This window comes from Anopheles coluzzii, chromosome X (assembly GCF_943734685.1).
Source record: "Anopheles coluzzii chromosome X, AcolN3, whole genome shotgun sequence".
In the NCBI taxonomy this organism is placed as follows: domain Eukaryota; kingdom Metazoa; phylum Arthropoda; class Insecta; order Diptera; family Culicidae; genus Anopheles; species Anopheles coluzzii.
This window is the reverse complement of record NC_064669.1, coordinates 10,057,546-10,076,928: the sequence shown is the minus strand read 5'-3', so window position 1 is coordinate 10,076,928 and position 19,383 is coordinate 10,057,546. Positions and strand designations below refer to the sequence as shown.

The following is a 19,383-nucleotide window of genomic DNA, read 5'->3' as shown; positions in this document are numbered from 1 at the left end:
TCATCCCGGCTTGATAGGGGCAAGTTATGATAACCTCGTAGAGACAGGAGGGCAGCCTTGCTGGAACTGACATATCTTCGGACAACGACATCTAGGCTAGGGAAGGGGGTCACGTCTCCGAAGACTATTGCAGGCCTCTTCCGCAAGACCCCCCGCTGAGAGACGCTGAGAGCCTCGGACAGCTGCAGTCTCGGGGATTGGAATTTCTAATTGGGAGAACGAATAGCAAACCGCTAACCGTGCCGCCCCAAGACCTGTTTACTTCAAACGAACGCATCTTCAGAAGCAACCAAAGGATGTGTTTTGTTTTGCGAGCTAACTGTATAGCCGAAGCTATAATATAATTCTTGTTTATTATATCGTACTGCAACAGCACTACCGAATGGTGCAAGAACTCCTCTGGCGAGTCTTTTCCTCTCTGGCTTAAGGGGAGGAGTGCCTGGTAGGCAGAGCGTTGCGCAAATCCTGCTACCCTGCAGCTGGCGAGACCGATATCACGTTTGTTTTACATCTTCTTAAATTTGTGTGCGTTTGTTGTGTTTGTGTGTGACTGTTTGTTCGATTCTCCACGATGCAGACTCTCAACCGTGCGCTAGAGTTGTTCGATCTTACGGCTAACGCTATTTACATGTGGACGCTGGTGACGGCTCCGGCAAGTCAGTTCGGGCTGCCCCAGACGCGCTGCTCGATCCATTCCAGGTAGCGGGAGACGCGCGTGTAGATGCCCGGCAGGGAACCGCCACAGACGGCCCCGGTCGACACCACGCCGACCAGGTAGAACTTTTGCCGGACGGTCATCACGAGCGGTCCGCCCGAGTCGCCCTGGCACGCGTCCGTCGTCTCGTCATTCACCTTCTCGCCGAGCGCGCACAGCTGGTCCTCGCCGAGGCTGATCCGCTGCTTGGCATCCCGGAATCGCTGCACACACTCGTCGAGCGGTATCTCGTACACCGTGCCCTTCATCAGCTTGTCCGCGCGCTGGCCTGTTGCGGTTGAGGAAGAGTGGGGGACAAAAAAGAGAGTTTTAGATATCGTTAAAATTGCCTCAATGTAGCCTGTCCTTTGGATAGCTCTAGCCTGGAGCATGCAAGGTTCACTGATTGTTTGTATCCTGAGTTGCTCGAAATGATTGAATTGGATTGGCTGCAATTGGATTCAAAATTGACAAGCTCATAGCAAATGGTTCTAATTCAAAATTCGTTACAGATTCTAAATAGGAAAATCAGAGTTCATTTTCCCTTGGTAACCTCTGTTAAACGCACTTTGACATTCGGAATCCAGCTCCTTCTACCAAATGTAATAGCAATATAACAGCTAGCTCTCGAAAGATGTCAAGATAGTGGTGGAGCGCCGTTCATCCGGTTGTCCGAGTGTCCGGGCGAGGGCAAGTCCCTGACGAGCCCGGATAAACGGCGCCCCGAATAAACAGTTACCAGCTTACCGTCGCCGTCGGCGCCCCAACCCATGACAGTCAGGTTGATCGACGGTCCAATCTCGGGCCGGTCCGTGTTGAGACAGATCGGCCCAACGTCCTGCTTGTAGGTGACGTTATTCTTCAGCTCGATCAGCGCGATATCGTTGCGCCGGGACTTGTGGCCTTCGTGCAGGTGCACCTGCTTGATCTCGTACTCGTCCTTTTCCGTATCGCTCAGTTGGATGAACCCGATCTCGACCGTGACCGGGTTCAGGTCCTTCAGGCAGTGGGCCGCCGTAAGCAGAAACCGGGGCGCGATCAAGGACGCCCCGCACCTGGTCAACTTCACCTCCTCCCCCTCCTCTCCACGAAAGTTGACGAGCGCCACGAACGGGAACTCGCCGCGGAGCGCCTCGATCGCGCGGCCAGATATATGGTCGATGATGTTGGCCGACGCGCTGGTGAACCGCTCGCACTCCTGTTTGGCGATGCGGGCCGTGAAACGATTGCTCGTGCCGTCGCCGGTGCCAGGTGCCTCCGTCGGACAGCAGACGACCGGATCGTTGCCGCTGAACTCGCACCGGGCACCGTTCGCCCGGATGCCCTGGGGACAGTCGGCCGCCTTCTGGCAGGTGCCGGTCCGCATGCCGGGCAGCCCGCATTTATCGCCCTCTATAAGAGACAAAACGAGAAGAAAGGAAAGAGAGAGAGAGAGAGCGAGAGAGAGAGAGAGAGAGAGAGAGAGAGAGAGAGAAAGAGAGATGTATGAGTACGTGGATAAAGGATCGGGGTGGACGCGTCGGCACAGGAAGCAGAACGGCACCCGGAAGCGGAACCGTCGCCTTGATGCGACATTCGTCATTGCCGCAGAATGACTCAACTCCCTCGCAACCGCAACACACTACTTTATCACTGCTATTGTAACGCGCAATACCAAACACATCCAAAACCTCTTCCTATCTCTCTTCCACACACACACACACACACACACACACACACACACACACACACACACACACACACACACACACACACACACACACACACACACACGCACACACACCATATAGAATGTCAGGATCGGTTGGGAAGCTGAAATTGCCCGCACTCCTGGTCACGGCACCGAGCAGGATGACGAGGACGAGCAGGCCTGCCTTTGCGCCGACCGGCGGCACGACCCCAACGGCCACCGACCACCGTGTTGCGCATCGTCGTCGTCCCATGGTGCGCCTAGAGCTGTCGTGTTTTGCACTCTGTGCTGTTTCGCCCCAGAGCGAACGAATGGCACGGGCGCGGGCGAGCACAATTCCCAGGGACACACACAACGACAGACGGACGTACGGAGTCGGACAGAGCAAACCGGACGGGTGGCAGCACACAACACACAAAGACAACCTCCGCGCGAGATCCGCTCATTAGCACATTAGCTTCGCAGGCTGCACCAGTGCTAACGCGCGATGCGTACAGTGGTGGCAATTGGTGCAAGCGCACAACACCACAAAAACTCTAAATCAAGTTAATGTCGTTAATGTCCGCGGTTGACAAGCGATTGGAGTGAAACGATTCATTACAAACCGAATGTCTAAAATTTTATGTTTTTAGTTTTTACACGAAATTATCGATATACGTGACTCTAGCAAAACCATTATTACACCGTTTTCGAGTCGAAATTAACAATGCAAAGCTGCGTTTGAACTTGTTATGGGAAATCCGAATCTAGAGGGTTGCAAATCTCGGACTCCCAATTCGTTACCTGAGTGATGTGACGTTCAACGTATTAAAGATAAGTTTTTACAGCACAGAATAAATCTAAGCGGTTGGGCGTGTTTATCGAATCTCTTGAGGATTCTCCATCACTTCCCAAACAGATAAAATCTTAATTTTATTCTAATCTCTGTCGCAATCGAATCTTCACAAGAGATCCGTTTCGACTCGAATCCATCAAATGGGATTCGGTCCGATCGGATCTTTTTAGGGACTGAATGTTTGAATCTTCCAAATCGCGCATCTCTTCTTCTGTGGCACAGCAACCGTTGTCGGTCAAGGCCTTCCTGTACCACTATTGGGCTTGGCTTTCAGTGACTTACTGATTACCTATATATGGGAGCATCTTTGGCATGTTGTTAAGTCGTACGTGTTGACGACCACCAGACCGGGATCCCACATCTGTCACCACTATTTCGAACATTGAACCGTTCAACTAGTAAACATTTGACGTACAACTGAAATACGGATGCCTATCTGAACTTCGTTCAAGCGTAACCAAACAATTGACGATACCCCTCAGCTGATTCGATTGTTTCGTGGAGTTTGTGCGGTTAATGTTCAGTTACAAAAATGATTAGAATGTATTTGTGAATAATTTATCTCGATACATTCAACGTTAGTAATTGAAGGGTTAATGATATAATTAAGTTTAAATTTATTTCAATTTAAATCCAGTAACCGTTACTTGATTAATAATTTAAGTAGGACAACATACGTATCCATGACACGAACTCGGGTAATATAAACGTGATATATGAGAAAGTGTATGTTTAGTTGCGACTGAGAAATGTTCAGACAGGCATCAGAAAGGTTCAGCTGGACGTGAATTGCAGTCTTTCTCCGTGATACGCGAGCAAAAAGACATTCGCGTAGCTCGATTTTTTGCGTAAGTCGAACGTCGACGTTTTTCAGCCAAAATATTGTTGACAGATGGTTATTTTTAATTAAATTTAGTACTTTTATGCCCTTAATTGTGATTTAAATTAAAAATCGTACAGATAATTGGGCAAATTCTGACTTCATACCAATGTCGAACTTTCAGCAATAATGCAATTTGTGTTGCATTCTACAATTGTTCATGAAAATTGTACTGATTTGATATATTCATTCAAATTCGCTTTACTTGACAGTCAAGCGCAACTCGCGGAAAGACTGTACAGTCATTATCCGATACACGATCTCGTACGGGACCGAGCGCAATAGCGTATCTCGAGTTTTCGCGTATAGCGGATTCGTATGGAAAAATAGTTTACACTACCGGTTCGAAGGTTGAAATATATCGCCACAGAGCTTTGCATTAAAGTTTTTTGTTATAAAACAGGTATCTTTTGCACAAATTTAATGCAAAATGCATTAAGAACATTATGGAAATTGAAAAAGAGCATAAAATATTTCAAAGAATTAAAATATTTGCGAAAAAACATATAAAGCTGTCAAATACAGAGGAATCGCGTACTGCGAATTCGCGTGTATCGAGTATCGCGTACTGCGGATAATTGCTGTACCTACAGTTGAACAATGTTCAACAGCCGCTTAACAATGCTTTTCAAGGGGCTCGAAAACGGTATATGTTTATAACTGGTTTTGTTGTTTGTTTTTCTGCAATGTCAATTCAACAAACAAATCCTTTTTCGATAACAAAATGGCTCGAATTTAGAAAACTGATTGCCAACGATGGCGAAATGCAGAGACAAAAATAAACGCACACTTACAGAAATTTCCACCACTGTATCTACCGGATAGATTGGATTAGCTCTATATCTCTCCCTGTCACTCTCTCTCTCTCTCTGTCCCACACACACACACATACAATCTTCGTGCCTGCAACGGAGGACATTCAAGCCGGATGGAGGTTGTGAATCCCGATTGGTGTTAGCGATAAAGAAGCAAGCGTGGCCGGCGGGCCGATCGTTATCAGAACGCGCTTGACATTATAGAACCGGTAGAAACACACACACACACATGTACCAGCGAGTTCCTCATTCGTCGGTCCATTCCACACCTGGTTGGGGCAGTTTCCTGGAAAGTTGGACCGGTTCCAGTTTGGTGGATCGCTTTCGGTAACGGAAGGCCAAAACCGGATTGCCTCTGTGTGTGTGTGTATGCGTGTGTGTGTGTGTGTGTTTGTTCTTTGATTGGTTTGACCGCAGCACCGCCTAGAAGATTCGCAATGCTGGCGAACGGTGGAAAAGAGCGGGAAGATGCGTTGCTAGCGCTGCAAGAACCCCCCCCCCCCCCGCCTCTTCCCCCTCTCCTACTATCCAAGCGGTCCCGCACAAGAGATGTCCCCGCGTCACACACAATTGCGGAACAGGTTTTTGCTCCCTTTTTGCCGTTTCGCTGCTGCCGTTACGGAACTTTCAACTTCGGGCGGACGGGCGGGACCTTCGGCCGCTCGTCGGTGTACGGCGGGGAACCGGTTAGTGGACAGAGCGCAAACGCACACACACACACACGGTTGTGGTGAGTGTGATGCGCATCGGGGTGCTGTGCCGCTATGGGTTTGACCGGTTGACGGGCGGGTTTTTTTGATCTGGCCATGAGGCGGTTGATTGCGCTGGACACACGGACACACACACACTATCCGGTCTCTGTCACCGTGATTCACTCCGAACACGCACGTACACACACACACACACAGAGAAACACGGGCACAAACTTACCGTACAGCACGCTGTCCATGAAGACGGTATCGGTGGAGGAGCTCCCCTTTTGCGCCACTGCCACTGACAGGCAGAACAGCGGCAGCATGATCGCTGCTATCCGTGGCCGGTTCATCATTCGCCTTGCACCTTTACTGCCTTTGTTGTGCGGGAGATCGTTTTTTTTTTTTTGTTTCCCCCTTCCTTTTTTTTTGGTTTTTGTTTTTGTTTTTGTTTGTTTGTTCGGCCTAACCTGACGTGAGCAGGCGCGCGCGCGGGCGTACACAACACGCGCGACAAGCGAGCAAGCGAGCAACGGGCACACACCAGAGCGCTACCGAACACCGCACGGAACTGAACGGAATCGGCCCTGAACACACACGCTGGCACGACCAACCAAACATACACACGCACACACACACACATACACGTACACACACGCACACATACACACACACACACGTACGCACACGATCGATCTGATCCGGCAAGGAATAGAAGGGACGCCGTGGTCGTGTGTGCAACCGGCTCAGATTGTCAAAATCTCCGAACCAAGAGGTAAGCGGGTGTTACAGGAGCTGCGTTGGTGGTGGTGGTGGAGAGGGGGTTGAATTCAAAGCCTCAAAAACTAAGCACTCCGTTGGGTCCGCATTTTGGGGTTATCTGCAGATTTTGGGTTTTCCCCAGCGCCAACCACAAAACCCCTCTTACAATCCCCCCCCAACCGGTACGATTGATGCAAATTCGTGGCTATCGAGGGATCGTTCGCGCTTGTGGCAAAACAAACACCACTGCAGTGTCCCCGTTTGCGTGCGTTAACACCACAAGTACTGATAACCCGATCGTTCACCGAGCAAACGAGAAAAGAGAGAGAGAGAGAAAGAGAGAGAGAGATGCCGGATGAAATGGAACTGCAAATGTGGTGTCGGTAAACGGATTACTCTCAAATAATCCTTGATTGATAATGATTGCAATCCAGCCTAAAGGTGATGGTGGGTCACGTGACAGCACCATTTGTCGAGTCGAACCAGAGAACCGATTCTGACTCGAATGCGATCGCCGCAAGCAACTCCAAACCAGGGAGGAACCTGGAATGGGTGGATGCTCGTAGTTTTGCGGACCACGACCTGCCAAACTACTTTTTTTCATCAACCATCACAAATAACACTACAGAGCATAACGACTCAAAACTTCAAATTCGACTCAGAATCACAATCCAACACAGTTTCGATGATCTTACCATTTTCCAATGTTCATTTGCCTGGCGCAACATAGGCTCAGCCACACGCCACCTTTTCACACTAATAAAGGCTTGATGTATAATTTGTCCGAAATGCCAGTTCTTGACTGCGGAATAGGATTAAAAAAAAAACACCACCAAAAACAATATTCAAATTTCAAATATTGTCAATGCATCTTTGAAACACTCATACTTATCAGTGAAAGCATCATTCCTGGACCACGCAGATGTTTGTTATGAGTTTCCGGGAATGTCCAGTGCCTGATTAAACGGCGTTCTACTGCAATTCGTCGAACTATCAGTAACTACAGTGAACTCTCTCAAAGCTGAATCCTCAAAAGACCGTCCGAGCTTAACATTGATCAACGTGCTGCTACAGAGCGCACAAGAAACTGTGTTTGGCATCCTTTGAACATTTTTTTCGTGAACTATCATTCCAAAACTCATCTTCAAGAATTTGGAAAGTCAAATCGCATATACCGCTTAGAGAGTATTCGCCTTAGGGAAGAGACATTACGCGTGAAGAGACAAAACGTGTATCGAACATGGGCGGGACTGTCTAAATGTTCTCCATAAAGACACATTTTACCTCGAAGCGACTACATCCAGGCGAGATTTCACTTGGGTTGTAAAAACTTGGTGTGAACTGTTGAATTTTAGCCGTAACTTTGGTTTGCATTGTTGGAACCGGTCTATGAGACTATCATAGTCACATCCTACAAATGCCAAACACAAGCTAAGCAGAAGTTGGATAAGAATTGTAAAAAAAAACATACTACTTTATTCCAGAAATGGGCTCAAACACTATCTCCTTCGGATTGTATGTCCAGATTGAGCAGTTTTCTTGTTAAAAGGCTAACTAGATACGACACGTTACATCCCTAATCGTATCAGTTTAGTTTTATCGGTTTTGGGAACTGTTTGGATAAATGGACCGGTGAAATTTGACTGCATCTACGTTGAAGTTGCGCGGGATGTCCCAAAGAGCTGCAATCTTTAAGGTAGAAATCATGCACGAGGGAAATACTTGTTGAGCGGGCTTAGGTCCTTGAGAAGCATCTCACTTAATATTAGACTTGATTGATCCAGTTTGACCAAGTTGTTGTCTTCAATGTGAACAAATCCCAACATCTGTACTATGTTGGTAGCTTCAATTATGAGTAATTTTGTTTATTACAAACGAGTACAATACACCCTAGCTGAATCTTGCCTTTAGTTTGGGCATGTTTTTGTTGTGCTGTGCAATGCGACGACGGTCAGCCGTCCGGCCACACGATCGATTCGACCCAGTCGAGGTAGCGCGCCACCTCGGTGTAGATGCCCGGGATGGGCGACCCGCACGAGTAGCCGCTGGACGTGATGCCGACCAGATAGTGGCGCCCGTCCACGTTCAGCGCCAGCGGGCCGCCCGAATCGCCCGGACAGGTGTCGGCCACCGTTTCGTTCTGCTCGTTGCGCCCGAGCGCACACAGCTGGCCGGGATGCAGGCCGGTCGGGTTGCGGCGCGTCCGCGGTATGCTGGCGGCGCAAGCGTCCCGCTCCACCAGGCTGACGTTCGCCTTCATCAGGCGGGCGGCCGGTTCGGTGTCGCCCGGCTGCTGCGTGCCCCAGCCCTGCACCGAGAGCGGCTGGCCGGCCAGCGCCTCCAGCCCGCCGCCGGTCGCGTTCGTGTACAGGCAGACCGGCTCGACGAACGGCCAGTCGCCGGTGACCGGTTCCGCCAGCTCGAGCAGCGCGATATCGTTCTGGTACGTGACGGCATGGTAGTCCGGGTGCGGGGTCGCCTGCCGGATCGCAATGTCCAGCGGCTCGTCGACGGTCCGGGCCGGCTGCAGCTCGAGCACGCCGAGCCGGGCGAAGACGGGCCGCTCGCGCAAGCAGTGCGCAGCCGTCAGCAGAAACCGGGACGAGATGAGCGAGGCCCCGCAGCGGAACAGGGAGGGCAGGCCGGCCTCCGTCCCGTTCGGTGCGCCGTACCCGAGCGCCGCCATGTACGGGAACTCGCCGAACTGGGCCGCCACCCCGTTGAAGATGTGGTCGGCCAGCCCGGTCCCGTTCGGGAACTGCTCGCACTGGCGGACGCTGATGCGCTTCGCCACCGTGCCGCCCTGGAGCCGGGGCTCGAGCCGCACCGGGCAGCAGACGATCGGGAGCGACTGGTTGAACGAGCAGGTGACCAGCTCGTGCAGTGGCCACGGGCGCTCCTGCGCCCACTCGCACTGGTTCGCCGGCCGGCAGAGACCGGCCGTGCCGTTCCGCAGCTCGCACGCGTCACCCTCTGCGCAAGGAAAAAGAGCACAAAGTCATCGCGTGGTCGTCGCCCCAACAAGCCCCCCCCCCCCCCTTTCCCAACTTACCGTACAGCATCGGGTCGTCCTCGAGCAGGATCTGGTCGGCGGCCAGCAGCAGTACGTGCCCGCCCAGCACCGCCAGCAGGGCCAGCGTGACCCGCCGCTGCCGATCATCTGCGCCGATCATCGCTCCTGGTAGCTGTTGCCGTTCCTGCCGAACTGTCACCTGCGGAACTTAACCCTGACAGGCTTGACAGTTCGGTTTGGCCGATGCTGCTGCTGCTGCTGCTGCTCCACGCAAGGTCGTCCGCGTACCACCAAACGACCCTCCACAAGCACACACACACACACGCACACAGACAGAGAGGCGCGCGTGCAAACACAGCTGCCCGGTGGGGGGGGGGGAATTTGCGGGTAATGGAATCCCTCCCGCGCACACCCTAAATCGATGTAAACAATCGATCCGACCCGAGCTCACGCACACCGTCACCGGCCGAGCTCGATTGCTGTTCGATTGGCGTTCCAAACCGGCCGACGCTGCGCAGCGAATTTAACGGCAACCGTACGCTTCTTCGACGCAAACAGTCAACGCGGTACTGTGACGCTGGCTGACGGGCCGCAGGCACCAAACGGGCCCAACCCGAACCCGATGCGTGCGCCTGTGTGTGCGTGCGCTGTTTATTTATCGCGCAAATAGCGCAGGCCGGCTCCGAATTTGCCTTCTCGCTCCGTCCGAGAAGCGGCATCTACAGCATCACCCCCCACCCCCCCTTCCCAGTCTCCCGCGCCGCCGAAACCGTCACGGTCACGGTAAACGAACCTTGAGCGGGGCAAGGCTGAAGAAGACCGATCGCGAATGCACAAGGAGGGGATTGATGGAGATTCAATAACAGTGGTTCCGGGTTTTTTGTTGTTTTGTTTTGTTTTTTTTTTGTTTTTTTTTTTTTGGAAATCACACTGCTGGAGTTCAGTTCCTGGAGATGTCTTCTCTGCCCGCATCGAACCTGTCCGGCCTCCTTCACGGGTCCTTGACCTAGTGCAGCAGTACTTGAACGGCCTTGATCCAGAATGCGCCCTCTACTACGTCTTTCTCCTCTGGTGCAAAGAGAAGGCAATTCCAAGGACCAACAAAAAGCAAGATAAGCGGTAAGCGGCTAGCTACTTCAGGGGATGTCACAAGCTCGTACAGAGTGACCTCCCCATTTCAAAGGAAGAAGTCTGAGTTTACTCCATAGTTCTGTGTGCTCTGCATCGACTTCATCTAGCGAAACTGTCATTGGAAAATCATTGTTCAAGCAGAACAGCAAAAGCATAGAGAGGTCACATCGAACGAGTGGAGCTCCAGTGGAGCTAGCGGGGCTCATCTGCAGCTCCAGAGCCGTTCAAAACGCTACATTGCACCAGCTACGGGTAGCTGAACTTCGGACGGGATGGATGGAATGAAGAAGACTGCACGCTAGCGAACTCGCCTTACTCCCGGGCAGCAGCCTAAGTGTACTTGCTGGGCAGTTGGATGGGAGACGGCGTTGCATAAGCATAAACCGGCACTGTACGGCGGTTGTACAAACGCAAACGTAATCAAGCGCTCCGCTCTAATCGCTCAAACAGGGTCTCAGCGGGTCACTGAGCATCCTGCCATCCCGCTCAAACGTGGCCTCTGACCAGCTTTACCAAGCCACACCAATATCGCATTAACACACAAACACAACAACAACAACCACATCACCTTACCAAGAAGACGACTCGGTGCCTTCTGTCGACGGGTTTGAGCGCATCAACGGCCGGTAGAACAAACCAGTTTTTTTTTTTTTCGCCAAACCCTGTCCAGTGGAAACATCATCCCCTCCACTTGAAAACGCGTGATGGCGTCGGCCCGATCACACTTCTACAGTGCAACTATAGCTGGTGGTGTCATCTGGTGCCCGCTAGCTCAACAGGCTATGTCGAGAATGTTGCACATCATGCTCAGGACGAGGGGAGGAGAGGTGCAAAGAATTGAACTACGTTGCAGGAACCTTTAATATACTTTCCAGTGTGTCTAGGGAGGATGGAGTTGGGGAACGATGTTCGGGGTTTTGGGTACAGTACGTCTCTACGCCATCACCATCTGCTTCGCTTGAGAATTGCTTTCTTACCCTCGCGCTCTTTCTCTCTCTCTCTCTCTCTCTCTCTCTCTCTCTCTCTCTTTCTTTCTCTCTCTCTCTCGCTGTATCTCTCTACAGCTCCTCCAATACAATCCAAACAGTTGTGTGCAAGTCTACCTATCGTCCTAACGAATCCGTCCTATCTCCTAAATGCGAAGGCTCCGCTAGGCCGACTAGGCCCACACGATGCTCTCGATCCAATCGATGTAGGCGGCGACGCGCGTCGACACGCTCGGCGTGTTGCTACCACACCCGTTGCCGAACGAGGTAACGCCGACCAGCTTGTACTTCCCGTCGTCCATTATCTGCAGCGGGCCGCCCGAGTCACCCTGGCACGTGTCGCCCACCACCTTCTTCTCTTCGTTTTCGCGCCCGGTTGCGCAGTACTGCGTCGCGACGATGCCCTGCGGTAGCTTCCGGTTGTTCTTCAGCAGATTGCTGTCGGCGAACGTCTGGTTACACTTTTGCCACGGTACCGTCGTGAGATTCACCTTCATCAGCTGGTTCGAGCGGAGGTTGCCTGCAACAAAGGGAGGGGAAGGGATCCGGCGTCAGTAGTAATAGTAGTAGTAATAGTATGCACAGTGGTCGTGGCGGGACTTACGGTCCAGATCGATGATGCCGTACCCTTCGGCGGTCAGTACAGTGTCTTCGGGCAGATCGCTCAGGTCGTCATTGAGGCAGATCGGATTGACGTCCGGTTCGTTTTCGATGCGCCGCTCGAGCTGTACCAGTGCAATGTCATGATAGTTCCGGTTGGTCCGATAGTCGGGATGCGGAAAGAACGCCTGTGGAAGGACGGGACGGGACGACAACGATTATACCTGGCTGTCCGATTAAAATGGAGATTTACTACTAACTGTACCTTTAGCCCAACCAGCACGCCATGGTTGCCGGGGGCGAGATTGTTCGTGCCCAGGATGGCCACCGTCGGCCGATCGTTCGTGGGTATGCAGTGGGCCGCCGTCAGCAGAAAGTCGGTCGAGATCATGCTGGCACCGCACCGGTAGCTGATGTTCTGCTGGGTTTCGTCGTCGGTCGGGTAGCCGAGGGCGGCCATGAACGGGAATTCACCTTCGCTCGCCTCCTCCCCGTCGATGATGTGGAAGGTCAGTCGGGACGTGTACTTGGGCACCTGTTCGCAGGCCAGCCGGGACCGGACGCCCAGCGGGCGCGTCCCGTTCGTCTTGCAGCAGATCACCTCGGTCAGGCCGTCGAACCCGCACGACACGCGGTCGGCGAAGCGGCGGTTCTTCACGATCACCTCCAGAAACCAGGGACAGTCGGTCGCATCCGTGCAGACGCCGGCAGAACCATCGCGCAGCTCGCACGGATCTCCCTCTGTGGAGCGGAAAGTGAGAATGAGTAAGAGTGAGAGAGAGTAAAAGCAAAGCCTCCGAAGGCTAGAACCATTAACACACGGAGGTGTGGTTGTATGGGGTTATGCACGCCCCAATGTGCAGGGATGCAAACTAGTGGTTTGCAAACGCTTGAAGTGGACTCCAAGCCAACTTCAAACATTTTGGAACCGACTCCGGAATCGCCTGGAATCTTTCGGATTCAGAGGCGTCTGGAGTCATAGGGAGTCTAGCAGAATCGTTTGGAGCCATCCGGAATTATCCAAAGTCTTCTAGAGTCGATCAGAATACGCTGGAGTCGGCCCGAGTCGTCTGGAGTCGTTAGGAGCCGTCCGGAATTTACCAAAGTCTTCCAGAGTCATCGGCGGATTGCATCGACCATCTCCGGTCAACATCGGACGACTTCGAATCTGCCCGACTCCAGTCGACTTCGACCAACTCTGGACGTCTCCGGATAAATCAAGGTGACTCCGACTCTGGAAGATATTGGGCAATTCCTGACGGCCCCTAACGACTCTGGATGACTTCAGGCAACTCCGTACGACCCCGGATGACTCCGAACAACTTCAGACAGCTCCAGACGACTTCAAACGACTCTGGACGACTCTAGGCGTCTCCAGATGAGTTCGACTCCAGACTCCGGAGCGTACTCTGGGTGATTCCCGTCGACTCCGGGCGGAAAAAGTGGTTCCAATTTGGCCGGAGTTGGAATCGGACTAACAATACCCGAAGTTGGATCGGAGTCGTGAGTACGCTCCAGAGAGCACACCACTAGTGCAAACAACGTGCCAAACAACGGATTTTTTACTCCAATCGTGTCTGCGTGTGTGTGGCATCACGGGCATGTTGCGCCACAGCATCAGGGTCACACGGGAAGGTTATCATCTGTGCGCGCCGTTCTAACTTTGGCCGGGTCTGTGCCTACCTCAGGCGGCTTGCACTATTCGACCATTTGCATTCTATTCGCGAATTGTGTAGTGAAAATGGCACAGCAGAACAATAGCAACAACAACAAAAAGAAAATAGAAAGTCGCACCTTATGGGAACAGGTTCAACTGACGATCTGCGATAAAAAACCGGAATGTTCACAACGTTTCGGAAAACCCCAAATGCACAAACACACACACACACGCGCGACTCCTCTTACATTCCCACCACTGCACCACCTACCGTAAAGCGTCTGGCAGAGGGCGCCGCCGGTCAGCACCAGCAGCAGCAGCAGGCCGATCGACGCAACGTGCCGCAACATTCCAGGTCTGCCTGTCTGTCTATCCGTTCTAGAGCGGGGAAGTGTGCGCGTGCAGCGATCGTCGCGTTTGTACTCTGGGCTGTAACAATGCGCGCGGAAGTATCGGGCTTCGGGATTTCTGCACGGCTTTACCCCGACGGCGGGCAACCGGTCATTGGCCTCTCGCTCGCTCGCTCGCTCGATCGCTCGCACTCACTCGTACGCAGTCGCGCAACGGGAAGCCATCGCGTCCGGCAAATTTAGACGCGAACCATTGCGTCACGTACGCGGGGATGCGACGAACAAAGCAACAAAAACAAACAAAAACAGTAAAGCACTCGGGGCCCGCCGGCCACTGCAAAACCACGTCCCGGGGGGAGGTCGGTAGGTGAAGGTGACGACGAGGTGCGCGATGGGCCGATTTCGAAGAAGCGGTACGGGTCCACGACTACTGCTGGACCATCACGTGCCACCAGGGAAGACGCACAAAGGATAGACGCCGGGTCAAGCTGCGCAGAGTAGCGAGGGCACAGGACATACAGATGGGGGGGATCTGCAACCGCACTGTTGATTGCTGAAGGTGGTGTTGAAGCGTCGACCCTATATCGATCGGGGTGTAATTGCGACAGCACTGGTGCAACACACAGCAGCCGCTTTCGTCGTCGCGCGCACGCTCGCCAGCTGATTGAAGAGTTGACCTTCGTAATGCTCGCTCGTCCTTTCGGTTGATCGGTTGTTGATGGTGGTGATGGTGGTGATAGTGGTGGTTCGTGCGTTCTGCTTCCCGCTTCGGGACGATCTGTGCCGACGAAGCTCACACAAGCGACTAACGGGTTTGCGTCGTGCGGCGACCGTGGCGCGCTGCTCTGCTCTGGCGAGGTTCGCTCTTCGTTTGGGGCATTTGGCGACCGGTTATCTGCGTGTGCCTGTGTGTGCGTTCTCTGTTTTCGTCGCGAGGTGCTACTTCCGAACAGGGTGCCCGCTCAATGTCCCCCCTTACTCCCTCATCAATCAGGTTGCACGGTGCGAGATGTGCCAGAGAACCCCATAAACCCTTCGGTAGCAGGTATTGTTTGGAAACAGTTTGCAGTTGCCGCAGTTGTACACGCCACCAAGATGTACAATTAGGTTAGGTATTTTAGGATTTCGAAGATCTTACCAAGTGAGTGTACAATTCAAAGAGTCGCTAAAAACTGCCCCTAGAAACCGGAATTAATTGTTCTACATATTCTAAAAACCGGAATCACTGATGTTCTAGAAAGTGCCATTAAGTGATTTGGTTGGATGTATAAATTCGGCATCCTTTTTTTTTTAAATCCTGATTTCACTCCTGATTTCTTCACCAATAAATTTTGAGGTGCCTGCTCCAGGTGAGCTAATTTCAAGATCACAGGATTCCGCACTAGAAACCATGTACAAGCGCTCTTATTCGGTATCCCAATACAGAGGATCTTCAAGTTTATGTGAAGATCTGGGTGACCTCTGCAAAGAATGCAGATTTTGTTATCGGAGCATCCAACATGTAATGTTTTGTGTATTGGAACTATGTACTAAACATAATGGGACGCCTTAGGGGAATATGTTTAAAGATCTCGGATGCTGTCGGATGCATCAAGGTACAGCTACACTCAACTGGCTGAGTACGTAACAGTAACATCCTAATGTACCTGATGTATGTTCCTCTTTTCAGCTTTCAAGATGTTAATTGCTATCCAAACCGGAAGTCATTTAAAGATCTTTGTCATACTGGACCCTACAGCTGGGACATAACACCTGAAAGACTTCGATTTGTGTCCTCTTGCGAGAGATTTGCGTGAAAGAAACTGAAAATTACGTTGTAGAAAACAAGAAAACAAGAAAACAAGTATCGTAAGAATGTTCAACGATCATGCTCAATCCGCCTGGACCAAAAACTACCATCCCAACAAGACCCACCTGTAACCTCAAGAGTTAGCAGTGTCTAATCAGGCGTGTCAGCACACAGCCTGCCACAGAAGCCAGAGAGTGGAGAGTACGGCCAGCGGACCCGGACCACTCTCTCCCCCAACTGTTCAATTCATTTTGCCACCGACTCCCGCGCGGGGAATGCCCCGAGAACCCCGGTGATGGCCGAGAACCCCGGTGATGGCCGAGAACCCCGGGAAAAGGAACCTGTTGGGGGGCAAAGGTTTAACACGTTCGATCGTCACGCGAATCACCACCGCACGGTGCAAGGTCCGCGGAAGCGGGTAGTTGTCGGGAGGAATCGGATATTGGTTTGTTCTTGTGTGGCGAAACGGCGATGATTTTTTTTTCGATTCATCATTGGGTTTTTTTTTAATTTTTGGGTTTATTTGTTGATTGACCGACTGAGCGAAGATTCACAGCAGCATAGCAGTTGTTGGATACAGAACACAACGGTAAAACTCTCTCTCATTACGACTAACCCCAAATGTGTGTCAGGAGAGTTTGAGGACGCCATGGTTTGACTGGTAATGCCGTCTTCTTTTCCTCATTACTCACGATCACTTTTTTGTTTGCGTATCACAACGTTGTTGCGGCTGTTCAAGGAACTTTCCCAACATCAACACACTGATGCCTGGTACGATCCGGACAAGCTGCACTCACGCACTCGGTGGCTAAGGCTAAGGCTAAATTAGCGCTAATCAAGCTCGGGGGAGTGGAATCCTCCCCCGGCGCAGAGAGACTCCAATAGAATAATATCTGTGCGGCTCGTCGTGTTGTCTGTCTTGCTGGAGCGCCCCACCCGTCATGTGCTTCCGTCCTCGGGCCACACGTGCGACTCGATCCAGTCCAGGTAGTAGGCGACGCGCGTGTACACGGACGGGGTGGATGAGCCACAGCCCAGCCCGAACGAGGTGACGCCGACCAGGTAGTACTTGGAGGAGCCCTCCTCGCCCGCCACATGGTACAGCGGGCCGCCGGAATCGCCCTCGCACGAGTCGCTGTACCAGTTGTCCTCGCCCGGCGCCCGGAAGCCCCGCGCACAGTACTGGGACGGCCGGATGCTTTTCACCTTGGCGAGCATGGCCCCGGCGTACGTCCGGTCGCACTCGGCCACTGGCACCGTGCTGAGGTTCGCCCGGAGCAGGCCGGCCGACGAGGTGCTCTCCTCGGTTTGACCCCAGCCGGCCACCTGCAGCACGACGTCCGGCCCGAACTCGTCCGTGTCCGTGCGGAGACAGATCGGCTGCAGGACCACGTCCATCTGGAACGGGTCCGTCACCTCCAGCAGCGCGATGTCGTCGTACTTGTTCCGGTACTGCGGGTGGACGATAATGTTCTGCGAGCGAGATGGTTGTGGAGGAGCCGTTAGAAGACACTGCTCTCTGTTCTTGTCCCTCGGTTACACTACCTTAATAGAACGGTCCTGCACGTCGGCCGGCACCGGTGGCGACAGCAGATCGATGGTGCCCATGCGCGCCACCACCGGCATACCGTGCGGGGTGCGGATGCAGTGGGCCGCCGTCAGCAGGAAGCGAACCGTTATCAGGCTGCTGCCGCACGCCCACAGGTAGCCGGCGCCGGTCGCAGGGCCATCGTCGGCCGGCGATGGCCGGTAGCCAAGCGCCGCTATGAACGGCACGTCGGCCTCCTGCGCCTTCGACCCGGCGATGATGTGGTACGCCAACTGGGGCTGCGTGCCATCGTACGTTGCGCAGGCCTTCACCGATGGCCGCACTCCCACCCGGCTGGGAAAGACAGGACGGATGTGCGAGAAGCGGATGAAACGAACGCCAAACGGCCCAAAACTTGGTCCAACTTACGATGACTTGGTCGGCGGGGCGCGGCAGCAGATGACCAGATCGTTTCCCTCGAACTCGCACTTGACCAGCTGCTCGTAGGTGATCTCGTGAGCGCGCAGCGCGGGCCTTAGCCAGGCACATTCGGTCGCCCGGGCGCAGACACCCGGCTCGCCCGAATGCAGCGTGCACGGGTCGCCCACTGCAAAGAGGAAGGTTTAGTAGGCTGTGGTGTTTTTGATTAGAATAGACTTGCGAGTCTAACGCACGAACACGACCCGCGTAACCTACCGAACCGCTCGTCGATGATGCCGCCGGCCAGCGAGACGGCGGCAGCAAGCGACAGCACCGGCAACCAGCGGGCCATCCTGACACGCTTCGTCTTTGGCCGTTGTCCCTAACTGCTCTCGAGAAGAAGAAAAAACACGTGGCCAGCACTGGTCGGCCCAAACACTGCCACCGGCACTGTCGAATTGATAACTGAGCAAAACGCTGCAGATGTCGCTGCTCGTTCATTCCAGCAGCAGCAGCAGCAGCACCTACACACTTATACACACGCACAGCCCATCGATTTGAATTTGCCGATGAAAGTGTGCGCCGACGATGGGGCGATGTTGTTGAGTAGTGTGGTGCAAGAATCGCACCGGGAAAGCAAAGATCGACCGCCAGATTGGTAGATCATCTCCATAATGATCTCTCGCTCTCTCTCTCTCTATCGTTCGATCTCTCTCTCTCTCTCTTGCGCACTCTCATCCTAAATGCTTTTTATCGCTCACGCTCGCTCACACACTCGCTCGTAGCTCTCTGCGTGTCTACGTTTTTGTGATGTGTAGTTCGATGCGTTGCGAGCCAAACCGGATCGCCGAACAAAACAGTGAGCACGCGCGGCACAATACAACGAACCCACTTCCCTGTCCGTGTTCGGCGCGCGGATGGGGACATTTTGGGGCCCTCCAATCTACAGTGCGTTCTCCAACGATAGCCTTACCTCTCAGACATTCTATATTTTGCTTTCGGCTGGTAACGTCACAGCGGACTCCGCTACGCTGTACGAATTGCAGAAAGGAGTAACGCGCATTATCGAAGAATTCTAAGAACCTGTATGAGCTCTGGAACAATTCCAAAATTATTATGGGATCAGCATAAGTTGCAGGATCATTATCAGGATCATTTCGAGGATCAATATGAGTTGAGGATCAGTTATAGGATTGGTAATTGTTCCGTATCAGGGAACATACACTCAGTATCAGGTAACAGGTGTCTGAGGCACGGTGACGAATTCTCATGTCTGCTTTTCAATATCGCCCTGGAAGGTGTTATCTGAAGGCCGGAGCTAGACAACGACATCTGAGGCACGATCTTCAACCGAGCTGCCTAATTTCTTGGCTTCGCGGATGACATCGACATCATCGACAAGACGACAGCGAAGGTGTGTGAGGCATACACTCGACTCAAACGAGAAGCAGCAAGAATTGGATTGAGCATCAATGCGACGAAGATGAAGTACCTGCTTGCCGGACAGTCAGATCATCTGGGAAGCAGTGTATTAGTTGACG

At 52.8% G+C, this 19,383-nt stretch overlaps 3 protein-coding genes across 4 annotated transcripts; all 3 read right to left on the bottom strand.

The window, feature by feature from the left end:
- Positions 1–316: 316 nt before the first annotated feature.
- Positions 317–6,569, bottom strand: LOC120960076 (serine protease persephone-like). Of its 2 annotated transcripts, none has more exons than XM_049607843.1 (3): positions 5,845–6,569; positions 1,442–2,086; positions 317–983 (listed from the first exon to the last, which is right to left on the bottom strand). In XM_049607843.1, exons 1-3 carry the CDS (start codon positions 5,960–5,962, stop codon positions 658–660), a joined length of 1,089 nt encoding a protein of 362 aa, XP_049463800.1. In that variant the 5' UTR covers positions 5,963–6,569; the 3' UTR covers positions 317–657. The 2 variants fall into 2 exon arrangements, with proteins under 2 accessions (XP_049463800.1, XP_040239950.2); XM_040384016.2 differs by lacking the exon at positions 5,845–6,569 and adding an exon at positions 2,478–2,843.
- Positions 6,570–7,825: 1,256 nt separating this feature from the next.
- LOC120960070 (serine protease persephone-like) lies at positions 7,826–11,254 on the bottom strand. Its single transcript, XM_040384005.2, has 2 exons — positions 9,421–11,254; positions 7,826–9,341 (listed from the first exon to the last, which is right to left on the bottom strand). The coding sequence occupies exons 1-2, from the start codon at positions 9,539–9,541 to the stop codon at positions 8,320–8,322; spliced, it is 1,143 nt and encodes a 380-aa protein (XP_040239939.2). The 5' UTR covers positions 9,542–11,254; the 3' UTR covers positions 7,826–8,319.
- A 101-nt stretch (positions 11,255–11,355) lies between these two features.
- Positions 11,356–18,538, bottom strand: LOC120960083 (serine protease persephone-like). The gene is given in 8 exon segments (XM_049607874.1): positions 11,356–12,018; positions 12,103–12,286; positions 12,364–12,839; positions 15,641–15,652; positions 17,208–17,367; positions 17,440–17,776; positions 17,852–18,029; positions 18,119–18,538. Coding segments are annotated over 8 exon segments (1,770 nt in total). The 5' UTR covers positions 18,195–18,538; the 3' UTR covers positions 11,356–11,671.
- Between the last annotated feature and the right edge of the window lie 845 nt (positions 18,539–19,383).